At 38.9% G+C, this 26,460-nt stretch overlaps 3 protein-coding genes and 1 long non-coding RNA gene across 4 annotated transcripts; 2 read left to right on the top strand and 2 right to left on the bottom strand.

The window, feature by feature from the left end:
• Positions 1-962: 962 nt before the first annotated feature.
• LOC112165217 (nudC domain-containing protein 2) lies at positions 963-2,739 on the bottom strand. The gene is made up of 5 exons (XM_024301669.2): positions 2,581-2,739; positions 2,352-2,500; positions 2,217-2,265; positions 1,982-2,124; positions 963-1,286 (listed from the first exon to the last, which is right to left on the bottom strand). The coding sequence occupies exons 1-5, from the start codon at positions 2,627-2,629 to the stop codon at positions 1,200-1,202; spliced, it is 477 nt and encodes a 158-aa protein (XP_024157437.1). The 5' UTR covers positions 2,630-2,739; the 3' UTR covers positions 963-1,199.
• A 2,860-nt stretch (positions 2,740-5,599) lies between these two features.
• On the bottom strand, positions 5,600-6,308 carry LOC121053062. The gene is made up of 3 exons (XR_005810616.1): positions 6,257-6,308; positions 5,962-6,177; positions 5,600-5,707 (listed from the first exon to the last, which is right to left on the bottom strand). It is a non-coding gene; the product is annotated as an uncharacterized LOC121053062 (long non-coding RNA).
• A 4,172-nt stretch (positions 6,309-10,480) lies between these two features.
• On the top strand, positions 10,481-14,603 carry LOC112168052 (vacuolar cation/proton exchanger 3). Its single transcript, XM_024305166.1, has 11 exons — positions 10,481-10,896; positions 11,040-11,107; positions 11,639-11,667; positions 11,770-11,966; positions 12,071-12,283; positions 13,070-13,186; positions 13,346-13,462; positions 13,563-13,616; positions 13,712-13,828; positions 13,919-14,009; positions 14,107-14,603. The coding sequence occupies exons 1-11, from the start codon at positions 10,582-10,584 to the stop codon at positions 14,181-14,183; spliced, it is 1,395 nt and encodes a 464-aa protein (XP_024160934.1). The 5' UTR covers positions 10,481-10,581; the 3' UTR covers positions 14,184-14,603.
• A 905-nt stretch (positions 14,604-15,508) lies between these two features.
• LOC112164071 ((S)-8-oxocitronellyl enol synthase CYC2) lies at positions 15,509-16,796 on the top strand. The gene has a single exon (XM_024300311.2). The coding sequence runs from the start codon at positions 15,509-15,511 to the stop codon at positions 16,658-16,660; it is 1,152 nt and encodes a 383-aa protein (XP_024156079.1). The 3' UTR covers positions 16,661-16,796.
• The last annotated feature ends 9,664 nt before the right edge of the window (positions 16,797-26,460 follow it).

Below are 26,460 nucleotides of genomic sequence, written 5' to 3'. Positions count from 1 at the left end.
CGTCGGCCTGAGTTTCACAAGAGAGTAAGGAACTGAAATCTGGGAATTGGCCAATCGGGACACAATTTTTAAATCAAGGCCCCAAATGAGATCCCGATGGTATACACACAAACGTCTTCCGCTTCGAGCAATACTACAGGAGCCAAGTTTCTGGTTAGAGTACTAACAGGTACCGACTGGCTAAGCAGGAAGAGCATTTTTGGAACAAAAGTTGACATAAATTCAGAATAGAATATCCACAGCCATTTTCAGACCAGAAATTAAAATATCCATTAATTCAGACCAAAAGAAAAAAGAGTATCCATAGAGGCATTCTCTACATCACAAACTCACCATTGGCTAATACCAATAGTTACTCTCCAAAACGGCACCAGGGAATGTGATTCCATCATTAACAACCCTTTGAAATGCATGTCATGTCATTACTCATTAACAATGCTTTAGAATCCGATTCTGATTCTAATTCCAGCTCCAATGATAGACTCTAAGAGTACATTTTTTAGACGCAAAATACAGGGGAAAAGTAAGAAGACGTCTTTTCAACAAGTTGTTCAACAAGGGAAGTCTCATTTTCCTCTCTGGATTGCTTTTAAAACAGTAGTTATTTTCAATTGTATCGATGGATCCAATGTTAAAACATTCCTATGTCACTAACAACATCTTTAATTTCCTAACAACAGAACACAAATCAGTGGAGGTATTTACTATTTAAAAAATCATGTTGGCGTCTGCTGAAAGAAAACAAATTCTAGTCTCTAAGCTCCTCAGATTAATGGGGACTAGACACTCACTAAGGAAATGATGGTCAACCTAATTCTGGAAAACATGTATATCAAGATATACTTTCAAAGTGCCAATTCATATCTCCAATTGTACAATTAACATTTCTGTTTCCTGCAGGATATTTGACATGAATCTATAACTTAAAAAGAGGCTGTTTTAGCACTGCTATTGCAGGAAAGTAGAGAATGGGACTCTGGATGATGAATAACACGAGAACTAGATTGTTAACTCTACACTCATAACAACACGTAGAATTAATCGTTAAACAACAGATCATAAGTAGCAATGAAGTTCTTACAGACATTGCATTAAGCCAAGTTGGCAAGCTAATCATATTTTTGCAAGCTAATCAAATTTCTTATTTACTAGATGTTGGTCAGGATAAGATACCAGGCTAATGCAACATATCAAGCTTATCAATCAGAGCGGATACCACCCATAAAGGTACGTGGATCAGGGCAGCCTCCATTGAACTGAGCTTGTGAAAAGTCAAAACCAGGGTTCTGCAGAGGACCAAAACAAAAACACATTTAGTATCATGAGCAAAGGAGATGAATTCTTAAGGTTCATTTGATCTGTACGTAACCAGAGATTGTTACTTTTCTCAGCAAATTGATGACTAATTCATTATCACGTATGACGCCATTTTCTTAAAAATACGGAAATCAGAATGACCAAATTGCAAATGCCATAAGACAATTACATCTAATGCATTCATCATAGCCGTTAAGAACTTGCATCAACATTTCATACACAGAGAGAAAATAAAAAGGCTAAACCTGTTTGGTTTGTCAAGACTACTGCATATAGGGAAATTGTTTCCCAACATTATATCAATTACACCAATATCTGTTACTCCGGAACCTATTGGCAAAGACAACATTGATCTTTGTACCGACCAATATTGGTTACATCACAATAACTTTTTTGTTCCTTCTAATAATATGCTTTCGCTTAAACTCTTTGCCTTAAACTCTATGAACTATTCACAGTACGGTCCTAGACTTGCCCATAAGAAGTTAACAGATATTCCTCAGAAACCCCATTCACTGTCTACTGAATTTCCTTAACATGAAATGAAACACTCTGTACAGTATGTGACAGCATGAGTAGCAGTAAATAAAATGGGTTCACATTCATTTCATCAATCCAGACACTAGTAAATACAATGAGAATAAGATGCACAAGTCTAATTCACCTCTTCTTGAAACCTCTGAAGCATAAGACGCTTCTGTTCAAGATCGGTGGCGTAAGGATCCAGCTGACCCTCACCCACTATAGGGGAAGCCCATGTCTGACCTTTGTCCCTCTTTTGCAGTGTTATGTGCATTATATCATCCTCTACCATACAATCGAAAACACAAAATCAGCACAACAAAAGAAAAGACCAAAACAGGGAATTCAATGATCAACAAGAAACTAATAGTAATCACCTAGTGTCCAGAAAGAACAGTCTGTCTTCACAGGGCTAGTAAGATCATGCTGCACAAAACCAAAACGCACCGTTTCATTCAGCTACAAAGCTTTTCACTGGGAAAGAGAACCCAAATTGAATTGAAGTTACTTACATTGAGGTACGGAGGATTTCCTTTGATGCCGACTTCGACGTGCTTCGCCTGAAGTTTGCAGTAAAATTGCTTGGGAGGAACATTTGGGGGCAGAGTGATGTACATGTTCACTTCCTCTAGGGTTTGGTCCCATTCGAATACCTTTTGACCTAAAATTTGATCCTTTCCCAAATTAGGGTCACTGGATCAAATTCAAATTCAAATTCAGTGAAAGGAGAGAGAGATTTACCGTTGTGAATGAAGCTATGGCGTTTCTCCGGAGCCAATTTATCGGCCATTTGGTTCGCTAGGGTTTGCTTCGGTTCTGCGTTTTGGGGAACTTTGTTCGCGCGCTTATCTTACTCTGGTTTTGGTTCTAGCTGTAATTTTACTAATTTTATTGTCGTCTTTGAATCTGGTTGACCGGTACTCGAAGCTTCTAATGCGGAAGTGGGAATTTATAAACCCACCCCCATATTTTTCGAATATTATGTTTATAGAGTGAGGTTGTGATGAGGATTCTATGAATACGTTAATTTGAAAATTTCAGAATATGTATTTGGCTCAAACTTTAGGTTCTTTGCTCTGGTTGTAATAGAGTTTGTATTAGAAATAATCTCGGAGAATCTTAGTAGATATTCAATTCAATGTACGATTATGTTTCCATGTACAACTCTATCTATTTACTTGTAATCATCTATATAAATAAGCCTCTATTATCAATGAAAGCACGATTCAATTCTCTCCTAATTTCAGTTTTCCTAAAACAGGTTATCAACACGAAGCCCAACCCTAAAACCCTAATTTCGTAGCCCTTAAATCCGAGCAACCACCGCCGCACAGCTTGAAGCCCCCAACCCAGGAGCCCAGAACCGGCGGTGGAGTCACCGCAACTGGTCAAAAAAGTACCCAACTGACTCCCAGAAGATATAAAAGATCACTGCCCGGTTCGCGTCCTTCCAGATTGCTTTTTACCGTCATAGTTGGCCACCATCGGCACCCTGACACTAGAATCCGGGAACCAGAAACTTGACACCCAGAACCGGCCGAAAAGAGACTGGACCGGCTTGTTGAGATGTTGCACGTCCTTGAACCGCCGGACTCCTGAAAACAAGCACTGATCACCCCTGTCCTCTTCTAGCCAACCTAGCCCAAAGAAAATGTGTCGCAGCCCAAGTCCGCAGAAGAAAAGAAGAGAAAAAAAAAACGAGAAGGACGCGGCCTAGAAAGGGAGACTCAGCCTACGTTAGCAGAGGAAAAAAAAAAGGAAATGGCCCACTGCTGAAGAGAAAAAAAAAAAGGAAGAAAAAAAGGGGGAGAAGACCGCAGCCCTTTTTTTTTTTTCTCAAGCCCATCCAAGGTATTTTTTTTCTTTCTTTCATTCAATTCTTTTGCTTTTGTAATTTCAATTTCTTTTTCTTAGAGACTTGCAACCTCCCTTTTTCTACCCCCCCCTTCCTCTTCTTCTTCATAGGGGAGACCAAAAGCCAAACTGTGGGAGTTCGTACTCACTCCAAGCAAGCTTGGAGCTTGTAGAGTCATCCAAACTTAGAGTTTGTTGAGAAATTATGATCGACCACAAACACATCATTATTTCAATCAAATCCAATACCTATTGGAATCGGATTTCTTGGAAGCGACTACGCTCATAAATTCATAATTTCTTAGAAGCGATTATGCTCAAAAATTCATAATTTCTTGGGAGCGACTACGCTTAAAAATTTTATATGCTTTCGTGGTAGCTTTTTCCGCTCTGAAATTAACCTTTTTTCTTATTCTTTTTCAGGATGACTAACCTGAACAAACTGGACTTAGCTCCATTGAGAACAACTAGCTCTGTATATCACAAGTGGGTTCGTGATATCCACCAGCATCTCACGGGTGATGGAATCCTAGATACGATTCTCGAGCCTAGCAAGGACGTGCTAACTGTTGAGCAAGCTCAAGATTTAGAAGCAAATAGAGCAGCCTTGGAGGCAAATAAGGCGAAAGCCATCATCCTAATGACTCGTCATATGGATGATTCGCTCCAGTACGAGTATATGAATGAAGAAGACCCCAAAAGGATGTAGGTCTCACTCGAAGAAAGATTTGGCAACGTCCGTGACTCCCTACTTCCTGATCTAGAAGTAAGATGACATTGCCTCCGCTTCTGTGATTTGAAGTCAGTTCTTGACTACAAATCAGAAGCACTTTGCATTAAATCCTTAATGGAATTTTGTGGTAAAGAGATCACAGATGCGATGTTGATTGAGAAGACTTTCTCTATCTTCCCCGTCTCTACTTTGATGGTTGCTAAAAACTATCAAATCAATGTTACTACAAGACGGATCACAAGGTTTCATGAGCTCATTGGAGCCATGAATATCGCTAAAAAGCATGACAACATCCTTGTGAAGAACAATAATTCGAGACCCGTGGGGACAAAGCATATTCAGTAGTCCAATTATAGTGGCGCCCTTAAAGGAGGGCGCCAAGACTGAAACCCTAAATTTAGAGACAATTCTAGACGTTCTGGTCCATATTCTCACTCAAATGAGGAAGGTAATTAACCACCAAAATAGGCGAATACGGAACCGAAGAGGTCAACGTGGAAAGAGAGAGAGAGAGGCAACGCCTCTAGCCATGTTGATGGCGCCACCAACACTAAGAGTCATGGAGGAGCTGTGAATGAAATCCCAGTACCAGATCGGGATTTGAACGGTGGGACTCTCCCGGTATGAGGACTACTAGGTGGAGGTGCGCCTCATGGGTTGGATCGACCTTGGGTATACCAGGATTTTGGCTGGCCGGCTGATAGGGGTGGTCGCAGGGGCTCTACTTATACTTGGGCAGGTTTCAACGCGGGTCTGATATTGGGTTAGTGGTGCGGTGGAGTAGCGGCTCCAGGAGAGTTTGGCCGTTCGTGGGAGATTACCGGTGGCGGAGGTCTGGTGGTTTGCTTCTGGTATGCCGGCAGTGATTGCGACGGTTTGAAGAAGGCTGAAGACGTCGAGCATGGCAAGGCAAGGTTAGGGTTTTTGGGCTCGGGTTTGGGGTTTTTTCCTCAAACCGTTGGACCTCTTTTTGGGCTCTGCTGGCTATGATGGCTGGTTTAGGTCTTGGGTCTGTCCTTAAGGCTTGGGCCTCTTTTAGTAGTGTTGTCTATTTTTACTTGAACTTGGGGAAGCCCCCTCTGCGTAGAGAGGTCCTAGGTTCCGTCGAATAAGTTGGGGTTTTTTTTTCTTTCTTTTCTTGCCCTAACATTTTCTAGGTTTGGTTCTTAGTCCTATTAACATAGTGATTTCATTTGGTTGCTTTAGGGTAGCCTGTATGGCTTTCGGAGGTAGGTCATGTTGTGTATCACTTATATTTGAATATATGAAAGGCTTGACATCCTATTTAAAAAAAAAAAAAAAAAAAAGACTTGTCAACACAAATTTATAAGAATTTGACAATACATATAGGAAAAAAAAATACTCATCTAAAAAATTCTCTGCCTAGTAAATTGAGATATTTGAGGAAATTAGATTAACAGGAGGTATATGGGTCATAAGTGATCAGGTTGAGCCTCTAGTTACTTCTGTAACAAATATATGGAAATTTGTTTTTTAAGCTTCTTTAACAAATGTGTAAGTTTTCATATTCATACCTTTGAGAAGAGTCAAAATAAATTTCTCTCTTAGTAGAGAAAACCCTATCCGACGGCGGCATCCTGATTTTGAAGTTTCTTCTAGTTAAATCTACGCGGCAGCGAAGGACCTTCTTGTCGCAACACCAAGCTACATATATCTCCTCCGATTTCATTATTGACGGGATTGGATTAGAAGATGCTCACTTTGAAGACGGAGCTATAGCTTTCATCTATCTGGTTCCAGGATTTCAACTCTGTTATGACGTGATGGTGGTTGGCGGTGCCACGGTAGTTAATTAGGTGTGCTACGTACCTTTGATCTTTGTATACCAACCTGATCTGGAATCAATCTGGTTTTGAGTTTGCATTGAGATTCTAGGAACTCATCTATCTAAGGAACTCATCTAGCGCTAGTAGGTTAGCAATGGCAGCGATGGTTTACTGGAAGTCCAGGCCGCTGGATCCTGCTGTTGGGCGGAGTTCTCTTCAGCCAAGTATGGGCCTGGTGGGCTGATCTGCCTTTGTTGGGGTAAGGATGAGGCTCTTGGGTCTGATCTTAGGCCTCAACTAGAGTACATTACCCATTTGAGCTGGGTCTTAAGGGTGGGTGTCTTAGCACCTTCATTTTTACCTAAATACTTGGTTTTTTGCCTGCATGCTTTGGGATAATTAAACACCTATCTAATGAAGTTTCTGGAGTATCACAATTGAGGGCATTGACGAAGGGAATTTCAATTTATATTATCTTTGTGTGAGGTGATTTTTGTAGTTTGTAGACTCTTGAATAAGTGAGTTTTAATGTATAAGTGAATGGTGCCATATTTCCCCTTTTTTTTAGATGTTTGTACGTGCCGTTCAGGCCTAAGTAGTAATGAAATATTTATTTTCACTACAACTAAAATAATATTCAAACCTCTGATTCTTTGTGTATAATTGAGTATAATTAAGTATTTTTTTTTTCTTCCAAAAATCGTTTTCCTTTTTTTGGATTTAACGAGGCCACATCAAACTCCTTATTTGTAAGTCTTCTATCTATATATAGAATGAATGATATCCCTCTTGATCAGAAAAAAAAAATATGTTCTTTTGGTTTCTTTTTAATATTAATAAGAATAAACATCACAATAATTTACACATTTTTATTGGTGAAAGTCGCAAATAGAATTTCTTAACTTGTTATTTGAAAATATAAAAAATTTGACAGATAAATAAAACACATATAGGTTGAGTGACAATTTTTCACAAATTCAGATATTTGAAGAAATAAAATTGTATAGGAGGCAATATTGTCATATATATGTACGTGCCTGGTTGTAGCACATAGTTTCTTAATTGATATATAGAATTATCAAACAATGAGTATCTCTTTCTGCAGGAATAGTACCAAGTCAAGCTAGTGCCTTTAGTATCATTCTTTAGCACAGCAAAGTTCAATCTAGCTATGTACATTTTATGAAATTAGTGGATTTTTGTTGTTTTTATTTAACTATAACAGCAACGACGTACGTTGAGATGAATGAATTATACAAGTCTTCTTCTCATTACTTGTAGTCTCTTTTTCACGTTAAAGAAAGGTACGTACAACTATTATTTTCATAATTAATTTGCAAAGCCATTGATCTAAGAACCCTCAAGTTCTACTAACCTAAAAGAACATTTGGACACATAGATTCTTGGCAAGACACCGACATCAATGACATGAATCAATAAGACATAAACTAAAGAAAGAACTTGTGCATATATATATATAGCAATGACATGAATGCGAAAAATAGAGTAATAATGACAATCTGAGCTTCTTCATGGGATCTGTATGTATTTTTGCTAAACATGATCGAGTAGAAATCGGTTCCGTATATTTCTATGCATGTCACTACTATACAAAACTACTACGTCGATCGGAAACTTCGTCAATATATATGAGTTTGTGGTTTTTTTTTTCTTCCTCCCTGTTTGATGAAACTCTGAGGAGAAATGACAACCGTTTGATCATATTCACTTGAGGAGGAGCTTGAAAATTCCACGAAAGTTCTGACCTAGCTCTTTGGGTGTAAGTACGACCTGGAAATATGTACCTGACCTAGTCTCTCTCTCTAGCTCATTGCGTACTAGCTAGAACTAACAATACATGCATGTTCTCCAAGTGTTGAATAAGTGATATTTTAGATCTACATATTACACATTGAAATTAGTGGAACTGTTCACTTTTCCGAACCATCTGTTTCCTTTGTTGTTTGTTTCGTAACATCTTCTTGATGTACATATATAACATGTATATATGCATGTCCTTCCATTTCGTTTCATCAATAGGTATACTAATAACTAAGAATATATCCAACACATTATATGTGTGAATAATAAAAAAAATGTACATTTGAGAAGAATTAGAGAGATCCTGTTTAGTGTGTTTATGGTGTATTCCACTATTCCTTTTGGTCACCGTACAGTTTCTGTAAGCACTCAACTTTCCGGAATCATCAATTCAATCTATAGTGATCTATAAGAGATTTTATAAACATATTAAGCACTATAAATGTATCAGTTGGCTCTTATGTCTTTATCATCAGTACATGGACATAGAAATTAAACACATTTATAACGTAAAGATGAACCAAACTGATGATATATAGTAATAATCAATGACATGTTGAATCTTATTCTTAATCGAATCTCAAACATACGTTTAAAATTTCTAATTTCATTCACAAAATATCATATCACCTAGATCTAGCAAAACACCTTGTCATATTGTGTTGGTGTCCTATTAAGTTCATTTTGTATATTTATCGTGAAATACGATAACAAACCTTTAAACTAACGTGTAGAGAATGCTAAAACTAAAACCGTACCATTAAACCTCGTGGAAACCTTTAAAACTCATTAAGTTCCGTTGAGAAAATAACTGAATCTTAACTTACAACATTTTATAAACATAAGATGCACACATAAATCTTATACAATCAAGGTAATTTTTTCTTTTTGAAAGTTAAGAGTTGAGGTTGTTGCGGTGAAATTTGATAAAGGAGTTATGATGAATTATAGAGATGCATTACTAGAGTTTCAAATGTATATTAGACAGAGAAACTCCAATTTACTAGAATAACCTTATGTTATTGTTCTTGTCCTGCTAACGGACCAACCCTATATGAAACCAGATTGATAAATCTCAAATCAAATTCTTATAATCATTCATCTTCGTGTAGTGTTATTGAGTATTGTGCAATTTTGTCAGGTCTAAACTTTTATTCTATTTGTGGGATTGAAAAATGTGGCATAAGATTTTAAGGTCTCGTTTGGTTCACATAATGGAAATGTTGGGAAGGAATTTTTTTTCTTTCATGTGTTTGGCAAACTCAAGGAAAGGAACAACTGGGGGGGGGGGGGGGGGGGTGGGTGGGTGTTGGGGTTTGGAATGGATCCTCTCACACCCAATGAGATTCATTTTCTCTCCTCATACATTCCATGCATTAATTGTTTACTCTAAAAATGATTTTAATAGTTGTTATTACCAAATTATCTAAGAATTTTTTTTATCTTGAATTGTTTATGTTTTGATAATAAGGACATTATTGAAAAATTGATGTTAGCTGGTTAATTTTATATTCATGCACAAGCCAAACATCAGAAAGAAAAGAAAAATACATTTTTCAATTACTTTTCCTGGTGTTGCCAAATATTGGTGAGGAAACTAGTGGGAAATTTACTTTTTCATGCTCATGGGAAAGACCAAGGAACCAATTTCATTTCGGCGACCAAACAAGACCTAAGAGGACTATTATTTGTTGACGTGCAAATTTCCAATCCATCGAGGCCAAATAATATTTGCATAGACTTTTATTGCACTAAGTCTCTAACGATGGATCATGTTAGTACATCTCCTTGATCTTAGCCGAGACGCCAAGAAATGTGTGAGCTGATACTTAGGTGAAAAGCATAATACACATGGTGCTTGAGCAGGTGAAAAAACATTAACATTGACAGCTATATGCTAGGTGCCAACTAGTTTTATTTTCAAAGTTGAAAAGCATGTATCAACTGTTATTTTAAAATTTGGACAGCATGTATTTCAACCGTTCGTTAATGCCTAACATTCTTAATCACAATTGTGAAAAAACATGCAACGTACACGTACATATATACTGATCCCTTTAATGGATTTTCAGTTTTATCCTTAATTTCCTGGGTGTTTCAAAGTTAATAATGACTCATGCTTGAGATCATTATTATTTGCTGCTTCATTTTTCTTTTTCTCGCTCTTTCTTAAAGAAAGAAAATAAAATCGTTTCTTATGACTCAGACTTAATTATCCGCGCGGATGAACTAAGCTGCTCATATATTTTCTGCCATCTTTCAAACCGCGCCGCTACCACCTGGGACTTCAGGGTTTGAGAAGCTTTACACTAGTAACGTGCCTCATGCAGCAACCCAACAAAAGCCCGTGAAAATTCCAGGAAGTTGCCTTTGTAGGCTTCATCCTAGCTTCTATACGTTAATCCCTTAAATTGAACAACCCATTTCACATTCATATATATAACCTCACACATTCTCTATTGACACCCAGAGAGAACCTCGATAAAGTTCATAGCTCATACACACAACAATTCGTTGTCGAAACCCACCGTATTTTTCAGAGATATTATGGGATCACAAGAGGATTTCATCATCAACAACATTGAGAATGGAATCGACGAAGATCACAAGGGTTTAGTAAACGGCACTAATAATATGAATGGAGAGAATAAGGAGCAACGGAGTGTTGGGAAGGCGCCTCAAAACCTGTCATCCTCCATGGTACGAAAAAAGTCCGACCCGATTCTTGTTTCTAATGTACGCTTCCAAATGCTCAGAAATTTTCTAAACAATTTGCAAGAGGTGATCCTTGGCACCAAGCTCGCCGTGCTTTTTCCGGCCATTCCACTCGCGATTGCGGCTGATTTTTACCACTTCGGAAGAGTAAGTGATCACCAAAATTATTTGGTAGCTCTAATAGTATTGTTGTTTTTATTTTTATATGTTTCTTGATTTTTGTTGATTAATTGTTGATATTTGATGATGATCCTAATTTGGGTTTTGATCATTCTTATTGTGCCATGCAGCCTTGGGTTTTTGCTTTGAGTTTGTTGGGACTCACTCCACTGGCTGAACGTGTCAGCTTCCTCACCGAGTAAGCTTGTAGTTACCTAATTATTAGTAGTCATTCTTTTTTTTTTTTTTTTAAGAGAACTGGATGATTCCATTACTAAACGGGAAGATTATTCTTAATCCAGTAAAACTCGCACATCATTGCACAAAAGAAAAGAAAGGCGAAATACAGGATACAATCGAAATTTGAAGGGATTTTGGTTGTGCAATCATAGAATTTGAGCTCTCATATGGTTTCAATTTGAAATATAGGATGATCCTTAGAAAATTAGAGATTGGTTTCTTTGAAATCGATCGATTTCCTCCCATTTGTACTACAAAAATGCATAAAAGAAATATACGAAAAGAAAATTAAAAAAAAAAAACAAATAAACTCATTGACAGTCTTAGAACTCCAGTGAAAAACAAATAGCAGCGGATTTTTTTTTTGGCGACTAGGAATAGCAGCTAGCGGATTGATCATAAGAGTTGTGCGACTCTTTTGATGGGTTTTAATTTGATTTTACAAGAATTAGAACTCTAACATTGTTTTTCTCTTCTTTTGTTTTCTTAGACAAATCGCATACTTCACCGGTCCAACAGGTGCAATCTTTCATCTAAATTAGAATGAATATTTTTTCTTTATACATAAACATTTTTGTGAATGGTATATATAATTGGGCCTAATTTGCTTTTAATTGCTAGTTGGGGGACTTCTTAATGCAACGTGTGGAAATGCAACTGAGATGATAATAGCACTATTTGCTCTTCATGAGAACAAAATAGATGTTGTCAAGTACTCCTTATTGGGTTCCATTCTCTCAAACCTCCTCCTTGTTCTTGGTACCTCTCTTCTTTGTGGAGGCCTGGCCAACATCAAAAAAGAACAAAGATATGATAGAGTAAGAAACTTAATTAAGAAAATAAAATATTTTATACGATACCTAATATAATTAGTTTCGTAACAGACCAATTGATAAGATTTATTTTTGTATCTATTTTTCAGAAACAGGCTGATGTGAATTCACTACTGTTACTGCTGGGGTTACTATGTCACATGTTGCCACTTTTGTTCAGATATGCCTCAGGAGTTAGCAATTCCTATGCCACCTCCACTCTTGAGTTGTCAAGAGCAAGCAGCATTTTTATGCTTATTGCATATGTTGCTTATATCTTCTTCCAGTTGAAAACACACCGCCAAGTGTTTGAATCACAAGAGGTGATTAACAGTACTATGCCCTATGTAAAGAGTACTAAAACAAAATTAAGGAACAATTTGAATGAAATGAGTTTAAACAAAGGATTTGATTCGGTAACATGATGAACCTAAGAGAACTAGATATAATGAATTTGAACTATATACAATCACTCGTTAAAAATTCATTCATGTGCTTTTATTATTTGTTAATTTTTCATCTTGTGTTTTAAGGCATATGCCTCTAGCTCAGTTTGTCATTAACTCATTGCATACATGTGTGGATTGTAATAGTTTTACTTGAGCAACTTAGCCATTTGTAGTGTCCTAATCCCTTGATATCGGAATCATTCTTTCCGGCCAAAGGGCGAGGTTTTTCTAAACCCTAAACAAATCCTTTGCCATCAGTATCAAGTTGTATGAGAGTCTTAGATTGGACAAGGGGGAACCCCTCAAGATTGGCTTATCATGTGAAAAGGCCGGAGTATGATAAATATGAGGAGGGGTTATACGACTTCCCCTGCCTGCAGCTTGAAACTTTTGTCTTGCTTCATATGAGAAAATTTAGAAAAAAATGGAGACAATTTATAGTTAGCTGGATTTTCTCTTATTGGCATGGGACAGTGAATGAACATAACATAAGCGAAAATACAATTAGATGAACATTTCTGTCACATGAATGAACGAGAAAATAGTCATGTCCCAGTTGTCTTGAGGCCATATCTTTTGGGACAGAGGATTTGGAAAATCATAGTTCTTAGTGATACACCTTTTTGGCCAGTGAGTAATTTGTTTCAGTGCAATAAACAGGAAGATGATGAAGAAGAAGAGAAAGCAGTGATTGGATGTTGGAGTGCATTCGGTTGGCTGGCTGGTATGACAGTTATCATAGCGCTCTTGTCTGAGTATGTCGTGGGTACAATTGAGGTATATATAGACCTAATTACAGTCGTACTAAATATCTTAGTTTCGTACTAAATATATTAGTTTGTAGAGTTTTCTTGTTAAAATTCTTTAGTGAATTTATTTCAAAGCAGTAGTCAACAATAAGTACTCAACTGATGATATGCATTCTTCCTCGACTAGGCTGCATCAAACTCTTGGGGCATTTCTGTGACCTTTATCAGCATTATTTTGCTACCGATTGTGGGAAATGCAGCAGAACATGCTGGATCAATCATATTTGCTCTCAAGAACAAGTTGGTATGATAATCACATACGAAGATTGTCACTGTGGTAGTCCTTTGAATCATATAATTTCACTTTAGACTAAATGATCACATTTTTTTTCAATTCAATGCAGGACATATCTTTGGGTGTTTCTTTAGGTTCTGCATCTCAGATCTCCATGTTTGTGGTAAGAATAAAGATTCAAGTAAAACGAGGCACATTTCGAAATCTAAGATTCTTTAAATTAGTCATACAACAACCTAACTTCCTATAAATTTTCAGGTTCCTGTAAGTGTGATTGTTGCTTGGATAATGGGGATCGAAATGGATCTTGACTTTAGCCTCCTTGAGACTGGTTCACTTGCTTTCACAATAATCATCACAGCCTTTACATTGCAGGTCTTTCTCCTAATCTAAGTGTACCCTTTTTCAACTTCACTTTTTAATTAACACAAGAAATGAAAACATTCTTCTGTTATTAATTTTCAGGATGGAACTTCACATTATATGAAAGGAGTCATTCTTTTCCTCTGCTACATTATTATTGCTGCTTGCTTTTTTGTTGACAAAACTCCCATGAGTAAGTCACTAGCTTAATTCTAAATTACTGAGACGAACTACTATTTATTAAGCTTGCTATTATTTCATACTAATTTTATGTCATGGATTACTTGTAGATGATTCAAATGGTGGCAATTTGGGTAATGTACTTGAACTATCTTCCAACTATTATGCCGGAGTCTTATTTGCTTGATTGGCAAGTTATCTCAAATAAGGAATGGTGCTTAAGAGTTTTATTGACCATTCTCGATCTATTCCTCCATTTGCTAAAAAAAAGCTTGTGATTCCATTTCGGTTAAAGTTGAGATGGGTTTCAGTGTGTTCTCAACAAGCTGAGGGGACTTTGAGGTTGGACATGAAGTAATTTCTGGAAGTTCTGTCTGAAGATGTTTGTACATAACTTCTGCTCTCTCATGTCTCTGTAATAAGGTTGATTTTGCTTCATTCTGCTAGAAACTGGTGGCAAACTGGTTTAATTTTTCATTAATTTTGTGTATTTTATTTCAGCAGAGGGAATGCAATCATGTCTTTTTTTATTTTTATTTTTGTGATTGAAATAATTTAATGGAAATAAACAACTCTGTTGATTGGAGTTCAACTTTCTTTGTTTGAATATGGATTATGAACTGTCAAAGGTTTGACAAATTGTAAATGGCTTCATTCCCATAGCATGTATGAGAAAACTATTCACATTATGGCATTATGCATCCTCCTAATTTTTTGTGCATGTTCTAACTTCACAACCACTTAAAGAAAGTCTGGAGATTGCTTCCTAACCAAGACAAGAACTCAAGTATTTCTAGTTTATATGTTTTTCTTGTGCCACCACCAAACTATGCATTAGTAGCACCAACTAATTATAACCATATATCTATAGTTTTAGTTTAATGTGTGGTTGTGGTTTGGGATATACTTTGTGGGAATATCGGTAGTGGATTGACATCAGTGCTTTCCTTTCGACAAGTTGTTCGATGAAATGTTTCAAAGTTAAGAAAATGTAAATGCAAGATGTATAAAGAAAACTTCTCGAAGCTTCTTTGTCACGCTTCATTTATGAGAACTAGTTGGTTATTTAACTGGGAATCGTGCAGTAATCAAGAGTTTCTAACTCTCTTATAACATTAGACAATTACTAGTTTCCAAAATCCTAACTAGTACGGAATGAGCTAACAGCGTATTTTCAAAGAAGAGCTGGATCATAAAACCGCTCAATAACATATTTTAAACGTTTTTGTAGCTGTGAAGCCAGCAATGTAACGGCCACGGTCACATTCTGCCGGCTGACTTGCCATTTAATAGGCTTTGACGCCGCAAGGAACAGCATCCCTAATGATATAATATAAACCAGAACATAGAGTTAACAAAAGAGAAGTCATTAAATTAATAAGTGTGTTGCACTGTTGCTCATTTTGATTACAACTAGCATTTTATAATAATTCAACTAAAATATAACCATCTTAAAATGAAAGCTTGGAATTGTGCCTATAAACTTGAGGCAGAGTACCCAGTTCTATGTCAATGGCAGCTGAAGAAACTAAAAACCCAGAGGCTGCTGCCATTGATAATGTTGCAGCCATTTTTGGGGTAACTGGGTTAGTTGGGAAGGTACTTGCCAGAAAGCTAATATCAACACCCAAATGGAAGGTTTATGGTATAGCTCGAGCTCCTGATCATCAGATCATACCCATTGATCAAAGTTCTTCAAACTTCCATTTCATCCAATGTGATTTGCTAAACCCTTTGGAAACCCAGAAAAGACTCCCATTGTTACAAGATGTGACTCATGTCTTTTGGGTCACTTGGGCAAGCCAGTACCAATTGGATAGCATTGAGTGTTGTGACCAAAACAGAGCCATGATGTCCAATGCATTGGATGCTATACTTCCTGGTGCCATGGCATTGAGGCATGTTTCTCTTCAGACTGGGATGAAGCATTATGTGTCACTGCAAGGCCCTTTTGATGAAATTGAAGAAGCTCGATACTACAATGAGGAGTCTCCGCGAGTAAATCCAAGCTACAACTTTTACTATGTTCTTGAAGACTTGCTCAAGGAGAGGCTACATGGTAAGATAGGTTGGTCTGTGCATAGGCCTGGTTTGTTAATCGGTAGTTCTTCTAGGACTTTGTACAATTTTATGGGTAGTTTATGTGTTTATGGTTCTATTTGTAAGCATTTAAATCTCCCTTTTGTGTTTGGAGGGACAAAAAAGTGTTGGGAAGAGACTTGTATTGATGGCTCAGATGCAAGGCTAGTAGCTGATCAGCACATTTGGGCAGCCACAAATGTTGATTTGGATGATCATAGCAATACGTTTAATGCGATCAACGGTCCAAGTTTTACATGGAGGGAGATCTGGAAAGCTGTTGCAGAAAAGCTTGGAGTACAAGTATCAGAAGAACACACATTTTCTGAGGACTTCTGGTATTCAAAAGCCATGGCTGACAAGCAACAAGTGTGGGAACAAATTGTAGCAGAAAAAGGGCTGGTTGAAACTGAGATGGACAATTTGGCCAATTGGGATTTCTTGGATGTTCTATTTCGCTGCCCGGTTAAGATTTTGGGGACTCGAGAAAAAGTTGATGGACTTGGTTTTACTGTAAGGTACAAGACAGTGGATTCAATTATGTATTGGATAGATTGTATGAGAGATGAGAAACTAATACCTTAAATTAAGCATGGTTTTGACTTGGTTTAGATTGATTTTAAGTTTGGGGAATGTGGAGCACCATAAACTAGAGCAATGCTGTGCCCTATACATGGTTTTCTGTTGACTGCCCTCTTCTTGGTTGCTTATTTTATGATCACACAGGTGTTTTTGGTTAATGGAATAATACAGATGCATTGTTTTCTTCTCAAGTCTCTCCCGTTTTCACTCATCTTGTCTTCGGGTGTTTCCTTTTTCAGCCAAAACTTGGCATATTTTTATGTTTAACTGGGGGGGCTGCACTGTCAATTTATTCATTGTTTTTTTATGCATTATCATTCCCACAACCAATTTTTTATTTTTTTCTACCAAACTTCTCATCTTCACAAGGTTCACCACTGGCTGGCCACATGCTCGATCAGTAGACTCCCCATAATCTGTTTTCTGTCAAAATATTCTCACTTTGTTGTAGGAGAATAGAATTGTGTTTATTATTAATAATAGGAGCCCTTTATATAGGGAGTTTACAGAGTACACAAAAGGTAACAGAATCGGAATACAATTAGTATACCTAGGGTACTTTCCTATTACAACTCTAAACCCTAGTTTGAAGAGGCACACATTATGTCGATATCCTTCAACACTCCCCCTTGTGCCGCTCAAACTTGGTGATGACGCTTTAATTGTTGCCTCGTTAAAAACCTTGCTAGGTAACAAAAACCCTGTGAGACAAAAATAACCCTGGTCAAAGGACAAAAAGAGCACAACACGTCCTTCACTCTTCGAGATCGAACATGTAGACATCATGCCTCCCCCTGATGTCAATATCTCCCCCTGATTGCTACAATCATGGGAGTTCGGATAACTTTTTCAATCCGATGCTCTTCACATGTTTCTCGAAAGTGGATTTTGGTAACGACTTAGTAAATAAGTCCGCTACATTATCCTCTTATCGGATTTGGTTCACTTCAGTATTTAGAAATGCTTGTTGTCATGTCGATGGAGGGGAGGAGGAGCACGGAAGGTGGCATTTGATCCCACACTTCCGTCATCTCTTTTCTCTGTAGAGATAGAACAAGCCCATATCAATCGTACCTCTCAAATATCGAAAGATTGTCTTTATACCAATCTAATGGTGTTGCGTTGGCGCGGGGCTATATCTAGCCAACAAGTTCATAATAATTGAGGTGTCCGGTCTTGTATTGTGCTAAGTACAATAATGCGCCTATTGTACATAAGTAAGCACTTTCGCTATTAACACGTCTTCGTCATCATCCCTGGGACGAAACGGATCCCTTTTAGGGCTAAGACTACGGACGACTATGGTGCATCTTTGACTTTATCAAAAATGTCTATTGACACGGTATACAAGTTCTGAATCTAGACAAAACCGTGTTCTCCCAAGGTCCTTCCTCTCAAACTCGGATTTCAGGTGTTCAGCGGTTTCCCTTAACTCTCAAGGGTTCCAATTATGTTTATCAACATAAACCGCGACAATTGCAAATCCGGAACTTGTCATGGAAACGCGTGGGCATAGTTCATCATATCCCTTCCCAATCAAGTAGTCATTTTAGTGAGCATTTCAACCTCGTTGCAAATGCGCTCCGTGGTCTAGAGCCTCTTGACTTGGGTAAATGAAGTCCACAAGAACCTTCATTATATTCCGTATCTAGATCCCCATAAAGATACGTAGTGACCACATTCGTAAGCTGCATGTTCAGTTATTTGGAAGCTACCAAACTGACAAGGTAGTGGAGTGCAATGACATCCATTACTAGAGAATATGTCTTCTCGTAGTCGATTCCAGGGCGTTGTGAGAAACCTTGCGCCATAAGGTGAGATTGCCATCTCTTTTTCTCATCACGCTATCTAACGAAGACCTATTAATGTCAATAGGTTTTATGTTAGGAGGTGTTGGCATCTCAAGCACGAAATCCTTCCTCTTCGTTAGTGAATAAAATTCAACCTGGATCGTATCTTTCCATTTAGGCCAATTTTCTCTACGTTGGCATTCTTCAATGGAGTAAGGTTCAATGTCATTGGTCTCAATAATTCCACGTCCTCATGTACACTAGTGTAGTTCGTAGAGATCTCTATATTTTCAGGAATTGGTTCTATCATTGAGGCGTCCCCCAACGATGTCTCTTGGACATAACCACAATCCAAAATATTCTCATGAGACGGATTATGAGTATCAATGATCAATGGATCAAGTTGTGCCAAACTCGCTCTCTTCTTAGGCCGAGAATCCATCGAACCTATGGGTCTCCTACTCTCTCTAGCGGAACCCATGGCCTATGACGCCATTATGCCACCTTTGTGGCGTCACCATACTTGACAAGACCCGCCCCGGATTTCACCCCGAAATCCGGAGTGGCCCTGCGGGGCCCACCTTAGTGATAACTCTACCGAGAATTGGTCGAGTCACCCCTAAAGTGGACTACCCAAAACAGTAACCCACAATAGATCAGAGCCAAACAAAGAAGTGCGGAAGCTATTCGTCAACTATGCCTCGAACCACGTACGCATGACCTCAACTAATAACGCCTGCAAACTGGGCATTAGAAACCGAAAGGCCCAGGGGAAAGTAGATGAAAAACGTTAGCGTGAGTGGACAAAAATAAACAAATTAAAAAGAAAAAGATTTCATACTTTCCCACATTTATTCCTTTAAAAACTCCCGATGCATGCAATAATTAAGAAAAGACCGACTAGCCTCGCTAGTCAAGAACAACAACAAAAGAACATGGGGAAAATGGGTTCACCATACGGGAATGGAGCCCCTCAGGCTCAACCTACCCTCGACTGCCACTCACACATAGATTGTGCGAGGAGGAGAACTAATAACCTCAACTTCCATTCACACATAGATTGTGTGAGGAGGAGAATATCACCTCGACTACCACCCACGTGAGGAGGAGAAAGCTACCTCATTGCCACTCACAAACACAAAGTAAGTGAGGAGGAGACCTATTCACATGACCCGCGTATGGTGAGGAAGAAGATCGTAGAAAGCCAATAAATCTGTATAGCTTCCCCACATATCTCACTAAATAAGAATCCAAGTGTATAAAGACGTGACCCCGCACGCCAAGATCATCTCAAATTCACAGTAAAATAGGCAGAAATAATCTTATTCGTAAACCGGAACAAAATCCCTTTCCAAAATCAACAACAAGGCATTCTCAATGCCAAAACCGAAGTCGATAAAAAAAAGAGGAAATACAACTCCATCGAAATCCCATTTTGAAACTCCTTTAAAAGTCTCAAATCGAAATAAAATATGATTAGAGAAATAATTCCGCAAATCACCTCGGAAATAAGATAATTTCACCATTAAGATTATAACTCAAAAGCAATTTTGGAAACGAATCAATAATCAAAGTATTAATATGAGATAATACGAAATCAATTTATAATCTCATACTCGAAATGTAAATTGATGAATAAATAGAGCATATTTTATTTTATTTTTTTAAAATAAAGCATGCATCAATTACTTAAAAACAAAAGTCCACTTACAGTTCTATTGGGCGACCACGCAAACGAGTTCCTTCATCGAGCAATAGCTCGGTACGTCGTCCTGTACACAATTATGTTTCCGTAAACGGCAATCCGATAAAATAAATACGAACCTAAACGAAACTTGAAAATCCCTATCTCCATTACTTCTCAAATTCCACCCAAATCTCTTCCACAACACTACTTCCTCAATTTACATATTCCACAATGAAAACGAGGGAAATCCGACGGCCGGATTTCCCACAATTCCATCACAAAACTCCAAACTTCGGAAATTCACAAACAATTCCAAACTCCTCCAAAATTCACCAAACTTCACATACAAGCTCTACAACAATATACAATTTAATGGGATAAAAACTGAAATTAAAACACTGCCATATAAGCCTCCACGCGCCACCAACAGTGGCAGCGCGTGGGCCCCACGCGCCGGCGGCCACCACCTCCGATGGCCACCAAAATTTAACAGCACCGTCATCTCATCATTCCAAACACGTTTCTCAACTACCACAACCCGAGAAAACAACTAGACCTAGGTCAACAATTAAGAAAACAGTAAACCCAGATTTATGAATAGTACCGAGAATTTCAAACCTTCGATTCTTCCTCCACGCTGCAAATCGTGGCTTGAGGCTAGGGGGAAAATGATCCTTGCCAAAAACCGAACCTTCGACGCCAGTTTGGTGGCCGGAGACGGCCGGAAACGGAAGATATTGACGTTGACCACTTCTGCTACAGTGAAACTTCAAAGACCCGATGCGTCATTTTCCGGCCAAGTCGTCGTGAGTTACCGCCGTGGGGAGGTTGGGTAGGGGTAGAGGAGTCGACCGGTGCTGATTGTTCGCTCCCAGGTGGCCGGAAGAGGGAGATGGCCGGAGTTGCAGAGAGGGCCGAGGAGAGGAAGAAAAACGCGGGGGAGGAGGAGAGAGAGAGAAAAAAGAAAAGTTACCTGCCAACAGTAAAAATTCAAATATATACTACTTACTGTGAACAGTAACTTTCACAATTTCGCTTATAACTTTCGCATATGATCTCCGATTTTTATGTATCACATATCCACGCGCTCGGTTTAACGTCCCCCACAACTTTCATGAAGAACATTTTCTCAAATTTTGACCCGAACAAAAAGTCAACTTTTAGGGCCACTAAAAGTACGGAAACGAAAGTAAAAGTGAAAGTAGTTGTCGTTTACCGTCCAAATGACTAGTAAACCGGTGGATTCAGGTTCGGGACGTTACAATACTACCATCCATGGTAGTGGTGCAGTACCCATCTTCTCTGGGTGGCACCATGTCCTCTTGTGGGGACATCAATCCTTGCATGCATGTTTGCAGCAGGTATATGTGATCTCGTCACTTTTAGGGGATCAAGATGAGACATAGTGGGGACAGACCACGACAATTCCTGTCGTTCCTGTTGAACATTGACGTTCTAATCTCCCCCTAACGACGGGAAGACTGTCTCATCAAAGTGACAATTCGCAAATCCAGCGAAATAGAGATCGCCTGTCAAGGGTTCTACATAGCGAACTTATAGTTGGAGACTCATGTCCAACAAATATATATATGCATTCGTTGCAATGACTCATGTTGATGCGCTGTGGCGACGCAATTGGCACATGAACCGCACACTCAAATATGCATAAATACGAGATATTAAACTCGAACCCAGTCACTAGCTGTAACGCAAATAAAAGTTGAGTGGCTGCTATGAGTCATAGACGAATTAGCATAGCTGCATGCGTTATTGCATAACCCAAGCGGAAATATTGGTGCGCATTACCAATGTCCGGGCTACCATTGTAGTCGTTTAATGGTGGCTTTTTCGTGAGACCAATTGGGTGTGTACATGGGAATATGATACTTGATATCAATATCCAATGATATGCAATAGTCATCGAAAACTGTCGATGTAAACTCTCTAGCATTATCAAGTCAAATTGACTGAATGGGATGATCTGGGTAGTGAGCTCGTAGCCATATGTTATGTGCTAGGAGTGTAGTATAAGCAGCATTACGAGTGGATAATGGCACAACACGTGACCAGCGTGTTTGCGTATCAACCAACACCATAAAACATCTATATGGTCCGCAAGTTGGTTGATCAAATCCATAGAATTCCCTTAGATTCTTTGTGAGAATGGAATTATTTCCTCAATCTCCTTTGCATAGGATGGTCTCAATCCTAAATAACAGGCTTTACAGAACGAAACATGGGCTTTATAATCAACCAATGAAGCTTTTGGTTAAGCCATAATGTCATAATAGACTTGAGAAGTAGAGAGAGGAGTTTATGGCGTCAATGCCATGTATTTGCCGTAGGGGGTAGGCGGCGTCGGTCATGTATGGCCGGTCTTTGCACAATCATGGCGCCATGAGGCCCATGTGCAGCTCCTCGAACCAATTCTTGGTTCTTACTTTTCTTCGTTTTGAAAATGGATGTTCGTGTAAAGTCTTTAATACACGGATCATCATGTCAAAGCCTATATGTGTCAAAATCCCATAAGTCATCTCTCATGACATGGTTGGATTCAATAACTTAATAACTCAAATAGTGGTTGCATACAACCCACTAGAGCGACACATAAGTTTCTCTAATACTCGTTTATGTCCGTAGTCATTAGAGGTGATGCAAAGGAACTCTGTCCATTCTCATAATGTGTTTCCACATGAAAACCATTGGCTCTTATATAATAAAGTTCGAATTAAGGTATGTCCAAGACATTAAGTAAACGAATTGACACTTTATTAATAGCCAATGATTACATCAAAGTTTCCAAAGTCTAATCCAAAATAAAATCAAAGTAAGACACATTGTAGTCACTCTATCCATTTGGTAACTCCAATCAAATATGACCAGGAAAGTAGAGAGAGATGTTGGTGGAGCGAGGCTCTCTTAAGTACCAATAATCTCAATGACTTTCCTAGACATCACATTTTATTGGGTCCGCCACATAAGAAAGAGTTTAAGACAATTGTCATTTATTGACTAAGGCAAATTGCCATTACAAAAGTTCTTGGAAAAATAAAAAGGACTAATCTAATCAAAGTCTGTTGCATCCATGTGCACTTCATCTTCAACTTTGAAGTCCTCTATGGTGAGATTGACATCTCCACCATCTTCTTCTTCTTCTGCAAGGTACACTTCTTGCTCTCTCAGGTCCCTATATGCCCTGTATCTTTCAGCTAGTTCCTCACTTGCCTTGCATTGCTTGAACCAATGCTCACTAGATCCACATCGATGACACATATCATTGTGGTTGCCTCCCTTTAATTGAGGTGCACGTTGTGCACGTTGCGGGCGTTCCCTAGGAGGGTTGGTGCCACCACCACGACCCATTGAGCCACCATTACGGCTAGGGATACCACGACCCCCTCTCCCACGTGTAGCATTACCACCACGTGTATCCACACCAAACTTGCGGTTTCCTTCCTGGTTAGGGCGGTTATATGGGCCCATACGTCCCTCTTGTCCCCCATTCTTAGGGTACCGCTCCTTGCGCCCTCCTTTGGGTGCATTATAATTCGCCTCATGAACGCTCTTAGTTCCAATGGGCCTTAAATTATAATTCCTCACGAGGATGTTATCATGTTTCTCAGCTATAGATATGATATTGATAAGCTGATGAAACCTCGTGATCCGTCCAGCATTGACTTCAGTACGGTATTGCTTTGATACCACAATGGCTGAAACGGGGAAGGTGGAGAGAGTCTTCTCAATTAGCTCTTGCTCTGTGACAGGTTGTCCACAGAATCTCAACATGGATTGTAAGCGAAGAGCCTCTGAATTATATTCAGCAACAGACTTGAAGTCAGCAAAGCGCAGATTGTTCCATTGAACCTTCAAGTCAGGGAGGAGGGAATCTTGGACATTGCCAAAGCGCTCTTCTAGCGCTACCCATAGCTCTCTTGCATCCTTGATCGACATAGACTCCAATCTGAGTGCCTTGTCCATATGGCGTCGCATCAAGATAACTGCTTGAGCATGCTTTGTAGATGTTCGGTTGAACAAAAGATCCGGGTTAGGTGCCTGGATTATGGGTAATATTCCGTTGGAAGTGAGATGATTCTCAACATCGGTTACCCAACTGTGGTAATCCGAGCCTGTTGAGTCAAGCATGGGAAAGTCGAGTCTAGGTTCATTCGACATCCTGAAAATAAGAAGAGAAAATATATTAGTTTCGGAGTTAAACTTCCACGAAAACTAAAATAATACGATTTCTGAGCTATGCTACCAAGAAATCAATTTCCAAGAATCTCTTTTGGATTAGACCAAACAATAATGTTTTAATATGGTCACAACTTGATGCTTATGGACGCTCTTAGTCCAAGCATTGTGAACGCTCTTAGTTAACACGAACACTTTTAGTTCGTTTAATTAGGAACACTCTTAGTTCGTTAAGCGTGAATCCCCACAATTCCGCTTTGTTAAATATCAAACTCATTTGGCAACATATATTCCAATATTTGCAGAAAATAAAATGAATTTAAATACAAGAAAGCAGCAACCTTAATTATAAAAACTTACGTGATTTGGCTTGAAGACACGCGCGTGTTGGAGCAGGCGTGTTTTTTTTTTTTTAGTCTTTCCTCCTTTTTGTTTTCTGGCCGGCCGGGTCCTTCTCTTTTTCTTTCTGTTTTTTTTCTTTTTTTTTTTCTCGGTCTGCCTCCTTTTTTTCGCGACTTCTTCTTCCTCTGGTTTTCCTCTCTTTTCTTTCTTCTGGTCTCCGATCTGCAGCAGAGGTGCTGGTGCGGTGGAGAAGAGGGGCGGTGGCTGGAGTGGTGCAGCTGGGCAGCGGTGGCTGCGCGCGGACTGGGCTGCTGCTGCGCACGGAGGTTGGGCTGCTGCTGCTCACGGAGGCTGGGCTGCGGCTAGGCTGCTGGGGTGAGGCTGGTGCGCGGAGCTATAGGGCTGGTGGCGGCAGTCTGCTGGGCGCGGGGGCGCTGGAGGAGAGGCCGGACGGGCTTGGTTGCTGGAGGCTGAGGCTGGGCTGGTGGTGGACGGCCGGTATGGAGTTTTTTTTTTTTTTTTTTTTTTTCTGTTTTGGGTTGGCAGCAGAGAAGAAAAAAGATTTTTCTTCTAGGGTTTTTTTTCTGAAGCTAGGGTTAGAACTCGTACTGATAACGTGTTGTAGGAGAATAGAATTGTGTTTATTATTGATAATAGGAGCCATTTATATAGGGAGTTTACAGAGTACACAAAAGGTAACAGAATCGGAATACAATTAGTATACCTAGGGTACTTTCCTATTACAACTCTAAACACTAGTTTAAAGAGGCACACATTATGTCGATATCCTTCAACAGACTTTACCTTCATTTGTAAGATGAATATATATAGCAATATTTGAATGTTTGGCTACCAAATGCAAATCATAGGGTTCGGTTGGTGTCTACTGAATTCTCATTTTTAAGTGGTTCTTGCAAGGTTTGATAGGCAATAAACACTCTAAACACCGTATTTAGCTAAACACCAAACACTATAGAAAACATTTGGTTATAGTGGGGTTCAGTGGATCATTACCAAAAACTGCAGGATCCATATTTGAAAGCGAGGATACAGTAGTTATCTTTTTCATATAGAAAACAGTTATGATGACTGGTAAGCAAATGAGGAGGTCCATTAAAATTTGTCTACATTAGATTACATGAAGAGTGATAACTGAAGTCTAAGCCTCACAGTATAACTCAATTTCGACATGCAGTTTATCCATGGCAGTCTAGTGATATTATTATTTAGCACGCTTCCCTTGCTACATTGCTAAAGTTCATGGTTACATATATAGGATCTCAATACACTGTAACTATCATGAAGAGCTCTGGTAATGAGAACCATAAAACTAAGCCATTATATGAGCTATGTTGACTTGTCACCACGAGCGTAATTAAGAAGGCAACTGAAAAACTTGAGTTTGTATCACAACTAGCATATTTCTGCCTATGGGAAAGGCTCCCAAACTTGTTCTCCTGTATCAGCAGTATTACGAACGGTCCTTATGAAAAGGGCAACGAGCCAGATGCAAGTTCATGTTCATCCGATAAAGATAATTGAAGGATGGCAACAAGCTCGCCAGCAATTATGAGCACTCATCTCTGTTGATAAACATGAACGTACTTTCCTGCAAAACCAATAACCAAAGCATTCCTTAAGCTATCAAGCTCTACTAGTTTCATCACCTCTTTGACAAGTTCCTGCAATGTAAACATGGTAAAATTATGTTAACTGGAAAAATGAGGAAAATTAAAAAGAATGAGTAATATAAGTCATATCCAGCAGTTACAAGTCTTTTCTCTATGCTGACT

The sequence above is a fragment of the Rosa chinensis genome, chromosome 5 (assembly GCF_002994745.2).
Source record: "Rosa chinensis cultivar Old Blush chromosome 5, RchiOBHm-V2, whole genome shotgun sequence".
NCBI lineage: Eukaryota > Viridiplantae > Streptophyta > Magnoliopsida > Rosales > Rosaceae > Rosa > Rosa chinensis.
The sequence above is the reverse complement of the archived record's forward strand: the minus strand, read 5'-3'. Positions and strand labels throughout refer to the sequence as shown.